Raw genomic sequence first — 7,172 nt, forward strand, 5'->3', positions numbered from 1 at the left:
CCCAGCATTTGGAATATTGAGACCAAAGCTGTAAAGCCAGAGGAGGGAGCCAGGAGGAGAGGATCTGGGTGAATCCCCTCAAAGCTGTTGGTACTCCTTGTCCTCCCAGGAAGGATTGCTGTCTGGCTCTCCCAAGCCAAAGCCCTCAGACCTGGAAGTCTTAACCCAGTGGCAACACAGAGCTTGTGTACCATAGCTTGCTTGTGCATCCAGTAGCCAGCCTGGCAAGGTCCAAATGCCTCTACAGAGAAAATGGGACGTGCAGAGCTTTAGCACCACTGTCTCTACACTCTGCACTGAGTAACTGAAGTGAATACTGTAGGTAAACAATTTGCACAGCTCTGTCTGGACATGGGACTTATGGATTTGACACAGTAAAAATGTATAAATATTTTAACTATCCATTTCTCTTCACATCTTCCTTTACTTAGCTTATTCTGAAACTAACTAATACATCTTTCTACACAAAAGATTATCCCATCCATTTTGAACCCTATCTCAACTTTCCTTCTTTTTCCTAAGGTCATGTTCACACTGTGGAACAAGTTCACATATTTCTGCTAAGCACAATCTTCTTTTTTCTTGCTAGCTTTACAGACCAACTTGCCAGGTTTTAGGATTGGAAAATATTATTGAGTCATGGTAGAATGCTAAAAGTAGCAGATAGTGCTAATGACTGATTAGAATTTAAAAGGAAGCTAAGAATTAAGATTGTGTTTAGGAGGAGAGACATCTAAAGAGATAGGTTAAATTATTGCTGTTCAAGTCAGAACTTTGTTTTCAGTATTTCCTTGGTTAAAAAACCCCAGCAAATCTCTTACAAATGTGTTGGGACAATTTTCTTTTCTTGTTTAGCAGTACACATGCCAATGACTCTACTGGATTCAGTGTTTCCTGTGCTATTTTGCCAAGTTTGTTAAGATCTTTCTTATTAAATGTGGAAGGATTTTAGAAAAAAATAGTAAGACAACTCTAGCTAAATTCTCATGATAAATTTGGCTGGGACACCAAAATAATGGATTCATTGTGGACCAATTTGTCATCCCCCCTCTCAGTCATTCCTTCCCATAGCTTCACATTAGAGAATTCTCCTGTCACAAGGGAAGCTCGTGTGAGAGCTGACTCCAGAACCTATTCCGAGGCTGAAAACAGACAGGGCTGTCAAGTACAGAACAGATTCTGTGAAGCAGAGATGACCTTAGACTGCCAAGGGGATCTTGGCACAAGAGAATTTGACCCTACATTCAGATTTCAACTCCCTTTCTGAAATAAATCTGCTCAACAGTTTTTGAGTTTTGCCTTGTTCAAATGTGCAACTATTTGGTCAACAGAATAATGCAGTTTAAGTATAGGAACAGCACTTGTTAATGTCAAAACATTGTTTATGTACAACTTAATCTCCTGTGATGGTGGATTATTTGCTGTATACTTGCTTGAGTTATTTTCATCGAGAAATTCTGTCTATGTGTCGCTTTGGCAACATCTTTGCAGAGTTTACAACTTTGAAAAACATGTTGGCATCAACTATGCAGTCCTTTTAAACAGCTGCTCTGCAGTCATGCTGTTTCAACATGCCACCACACATGGCTGAATTATGCAAATAGTCAATATTAAATGACTGAGATACAAGAACAATTTGTACACTCCATAAAGCTGCTCTGCAGAGTGTAAGATCCATTCATGTAACCGAGGTGGTGTGGGAGAGTTTAAAGGCATCAACATGGTTCTTTTGACTTTCTATCTTGTACTAAAGGCAAGATAGGAAGAAGGTACACAGCAGAATGCTTTAGAAGGCTGTGGGGGGTTTTTAACTCGTTACTAGTAATGCAATGAAAATAGAATGTGCCTCAATGTAATTTTCTGGCAAGTATTAAGAAATAGGTAAGATGTAAGAACTGTTTGTCATTCAGCTATTAATATGAGTTACCCTGTTCTGGCTGAGAGATAAGATAGAATGCTAATTATACAGATTGCTAACATTAACAGTATTGCTTATTAAAGACAACAGCATTTGTAAGAAACAAGCAAACAACACCAGTAATGGTTAAAAGGTAACATTGTCTTAAAATCTACTTTGAAAAGCTTTTCTGCTGACCTTGCTGTTCTAGTTCTTCAATAATGAGTGATCTAACTAATAATAGTAATAATGCCTTAAGTTCCATAACATTTTATAGTAATTGCACCCATTACGTGGGGGAGAGAATGCTGGGCACTAGGTGATGTAAGATGACAAAAGAATATGTCTAGTTAAAAGCACAAAATATTTCTTTTTCCTTTCTCACTCTATTGTACACTTTTAACAATCTGGTGTATTCAGCTACGCAGTAAGAAAAGGTTGGTTTTTTAATTAATCCAAATTGTTTACAAAGCAAATTATTAAAACATCAAAAAAAGACTGCATTTCTATGTGCTTTGATTGTTCTTTCCCCATGTTGGAACTTCCGTTTTTCAAAAAATTTCTTTTGCACTCTGATTTTTCTTTTCTGATATGGATATAAATATATCTATAGATATATATATATAGTAATGTATTTATAAGACTTCCATGCAGGACCTAGCTCTCAAAAGTATAATTTCTCACAGGCATTCAAATTAGATTTGTAAACTCAGCCTGACAAAACAAGTTCAAAAGAATTCAAATTAAGTTAGAAGAGATAGTGGATTCCTTCCTACGCAGTTAGTGTTCTGTTCTACAGCCTGTGAGCAATGCAACATTTGAGTTGTATAAATCCTATTGCCTTTTTTATTTTCTTACTTTTTCTAGTATTCAGTTAGTAATCTTCTTAATTATGGCAAGTATATGTTCATGCCAGTTAGATTTACTCTTCCACTTCCACATGTAGTTTGGTGAATATAAATTTATTATTAACAAATAAATGTTTAATAGGTTCAAATGTAATTTTACTGAATAACTTAGCATTGTTCTTTTGTGGTTTTATAGGAACTAGCCACAATGAAACAGATTCTAATTAGTCTACATGGTAAAACCTATGAACAAAATTTACCTCAGTCTCATCCTGATGTAGAAATTGCTACTGCAAAATACAAATCAAGCCCTTCAGTAAAGCTGCTGCCAGAACATGAAGAGGAAAATGTATTTACACCTAAGCCAACATTATTTGTAAGTACTATATAAGAATAAGAATTATAAGAATTATATAGGCACTTATAAGAATATTATATATATATTATAAGGCACTTAAAAGAATAAGTGCCTTAACCTTTTTTGATAATTTTCCTCCCTTTTTAAAAAGAAAAATACCTCATACTTCAAGGAAATGTATAATTAATTCAGCAGAATACTTGTAGCTCTTAATGGGAACAGTCAATGTTGAGAAGATAAATTACAATTTATGATGATGTTTTGATCTATTTTTGGTAGTTTCTACATCTTAAGTTCACAGCTAGATTTTTTTTAATGCTGTTAGGATATTACAATATTAAGAGTGGTTAGCAACATCTTAATAGCCAAGGGGAACCACAGATTATGCATGTAACTTTAAATCTACCCTGATCATGTATGAGTTGAGAGTGTGTGTATATACACTGAGGAGCAGGAGTGAGGAAATACATTTATTTGTGTATACTTACATTCATGTATATGTATATATTAATCTGTGTGTATGTATCTAAATATGTAATAAAAAGAACACAGTACTGATATCACTTCTGTTACAAACGATGCCTGATATTATAAATCCCTATATCATTCCTTTAGAACCTAAATACTTGAATTTAAATACTTCCAGTGGTCTGCTCAGACTGAGTTCCTCTAACATATGAAAAACATTCCTATTACTGTGTCTGAGCTGTTAGATTTAAGAGAGCTGAGTTGCAATGCTGAATCACAAAACAATCATGACTCTATTTACACTTCTTGAGGCTACCCTTCTCAAGGGTAGACTGGTTGTATCCAGAATGCATAGCATATAGGCTACTCTGGTTCAAATATAAATATAGATGTATATATAACATTTATTATTGTTGTTGTTATTGTTGTTGTTATTATTATTTTCCCTGTGGAGACTTTGAAGTTCATAATCTTAATATGGGATTTGTATCGCAGCGCATTATATACGGGGTTTAGGATGCAAAATGTAGGAAATGGTTTTATCTCCTGGACATTATGTGAGGATGTTGGAGGATTTTAGGGATTTAAAATTCACTTGGGCAGTGCTATGAGACTAAAGACATCCATACCCAATGTTGTCTCTTCTAGAGTGCTTTTGGTAGTGGTAAATCATACTGCCCAAACTTTGTCTTTAATGGAACTATTCAGTAATACAAAAAAAAAAAAAAAAAAAAAAAAAAAGCCAAAATGTGAGCTAGCAGTTAGGTTGTGTTGTTGACCCAGGCAGGGTTTCCATGTTTAATCTGTCTTACTTAGACTTGTAGAAATGGTGTAGGAATAGAGGAAAAGTGCTTTCACATTTAGAAATTTTGACCAATTTCTCATGGAAAAATTCTAGTATTTTCACACTTTGGAGCAGGGAGATGAAAATGGACAGATGGCAAGGTTTGTTCTTACACTGAGGAAGGAGTTAGTAGTCCTGTGAGAATCCTCACGATTTAGCCAAATTTCTGGAATTTTTAAAGCTTGCACAAGCAGATTTATTTCTGTAACTGAAATCTTCAAAACAAGAGAAAGATGGAGATGAAAATTTTATGAGAACCCCTACCACAAGTCAGTTGAAAAAGGTCAGTTTTTAACTTGAATGCTTATTAAGTCTTAGGGGAGAACAGAATACACAACAGACAGAAAACTGACCCAGACAGGGACAAGTTTTAGGGACAACTGACAAGAGACAGTACTCACTAACACAAGAGATTATACCCAACCCTGGGAGCAGAATAGTCCTTACCTTGTTCCACCTCCACTTACTTAGTTTTATTTCTCTAGACGACCACTGAATTTACCACAAGAAAGTTAAGAAGTCCTCACGGTGTAGCAGTAGCTCATAGGATTCTGAAGCCAAGACGAAGTTGCTCACAGATAATTCTCTGTAATTTAAATACATTCTACACTCTCAGAAAACTATTTAATTCTCCTATTTTAAATTTTATATTTTTAAGAACCATATTTCTGTGTAAAATGCTGGTCAATTATGACACACCTAAGATCTTTTTTCTAAGTTCTGTCCCCTTCTCAAAGGGGAAAGTCAGATGGTGCTGTTTCAAATGAAACCTATTTATGGCACAGCTGATGCACATTTTCATGGTGATGGATATTTTAAAACAAATAATTTACTTCTTACTGTATAATCTTCTTGTTATTATGTAGAAACAGGGAGGTTTTAATGCAGATATGTAGTAATAATAATTTAAAATACATAGTCTTGGTTTTAATTTATTTGCATTTAAGCAAAGAATTCAGTTATCACTGTGAACTACGTAGGAAGGAAAGAGACCAGTGCAGACTGCATGTTTTTAATTCTGTCTCACTGTCTTACAATTATTTTGCAGACAAACAAAGAGACACCTGTATGGTACAAGAAACTGCTGAAGAAAACATCACCGTAGCATTTTTCCAACAGTATTCAAAACAACCTTTTGGGGAACTTTTCTGTGAAGAAAGTTATTTTCACTACAATGAAGTCCTTTTTACCATAAAAGAAAACAAATGTTTTGGTTTTAACTGTTTTCTTAAATGTCTCAAATGATCTTATGTTTCATTAAATAATTTTTAGATTTGTTATGTGAATAAAATGCCTGGTAATAATGCGTGCAGTGATTTTAATAACATGTATTTGAATTTTTAAAGATAAATAAACCCTAGCATATTGCACACATTTACAATCTGTGCATTTAAATGTGTGTTATTCAGAGTGTTCAAATTCATAGATGTTTCAGATTTTTTATTGTTTTTGTCAGACCTCGTGTTTCATGCCACATTTTTTGCAACTATTCTGGTTCATAGAAATTAAAAAAATATATCTGAGTTTGCATCAGACTGTATCTTTCTATCCTCCTTTCTATGAAGGAAATTCATGTCAGGTGGAAAAAAATTTATCAGCTTTAATTTGTATAGCTTGTAATTTTATGTCATTTGTTCTACCAAACATGCGTTAAAAGTATTCTAATAATAATATAACAGTAATTTACATCTTAATTATCAGCCCTGATACTTAATGGGCTAGATACACCTGCTTTAGTGTAGTAACAAAAATATAACCACAATATGTGAGTACTGTAGCATGTAATGGTGAAATGGATTACTTGCCGTATTTAATTGTAGGAAAATAAGCCTCATCTTCCAGGAACTCAGTCTACTTGTTTATTCCACTCCACCATCCATTTAAACTATAGAAAAGGTCTCTAATATTTTAGAGTCATTTTGACTGCATATAGTGCATTATGTTGTATAAATGCTACTCTTTAAGTGATTGTACACTGAAAATATTCCTCAGACTTTGTTTAGGAGGAAGTTCCTTTTTTCTTACATCATTTCTCCTTGACAATATCTCTTCAACTGATTCATTGTTCCTACTGTGGACATGAACAGTAATTATTTACTATATGGTACTGAGCTATATCAACCTTATAATTTCTAGACACACTTTCCTTCATTTTCCAATTAGCAGTTTCAAGCACAGTAGGACTCTGCTCTAGGTAAGCTTCAGCTTCTTTCCTTATTTTATTTTTTTACATAATTCTGAGAGAGTGAGGTAAAAACACTGATAGTGGCACATCACAGGATTAAATTTAATCATTCTGTGAGGTAGGGAGGCCAAATGTGTAGACAGAAGTAATATCTTTTATTAGACTAACTGGTTTTCACTGGTGAAAAAACACCCAAACCTTTGGGCTCACAAACTTATCTCTATAGACATTCCTGAATATACTTTGGTTTCCTGAAGTCTAGGGTTTTATCTAGCTTGTATTTTTATGTGAATAGAATCATTAACATGTCTTTCATGTGAAACAGCTCCCTTATGCAGATACAAATTTCGTAGCTCGTAATAGATATTTTATATGATTCACAGCCCCCAGTTTAACTTCCCAGACTATTTGTGTTATCACTCAAGATTTAATAAATCATATTTATTAAATATCACATTATGTAGGACTGTGAGCTATTTTAGGAGTGATATTAATTGGATTCTTAAGGATTCATAATTCTCCTATTGTTTCTTTATAGACAAATTTGTGAGATGTGGACTGGAAGGTGGGTG

At 34.2% G+C, this 7,172-nt stretch overlaps 1 protein-coding gene across 3 annotated transcripts in view; it reads left to right on the plus strand.

Annotated features, from left to right (window-relative positions):
- PIBF1 (progesterone immunomodulatory binding factor 1) overlaps positions 1-5,810 on the plus strand; it is a 112,691-nt gene extending 106,881 nt beyond the window's left edge. For 2 of the 3 annotated variants that reach the window (XM_071740800.1, XM_071740810.1), the window contains exons 17-18: positions 2,942-3,121; positions 5,464-5,810. In XM_071740800.1, the coding sequence (XP_071596901.1) occupies positions 2,942-3,121; positions 5,464-5,520 (237 nt within the window). In that variant the 3' untranslated portion in view covers positions 5,521-5,810. Of the gene's footprint in view, positions 1-2,941; positions 3,122-5,463 lie in introns of those variants that run through there. The other variant, XM_071740832.1, reaches the window with a different exon arrangement.
- Positions 5,811-7,172: the final 1,362 nt, after the last annotated feature.

This window comes from Heliangelus exortis, chromosome 1 (genome assembly GCF_036169615.1).
Source record: "Heliangelus exortis chromosome 1, bHelExo1.hap1, whole genome shotgun sequence".
NCBI classification, from domain to species: Eukaryota; Metazoa; Chordata; class Aves; order Apodiformes; family Trochilidae; genus Heliangelus; species Heliangelus exortis.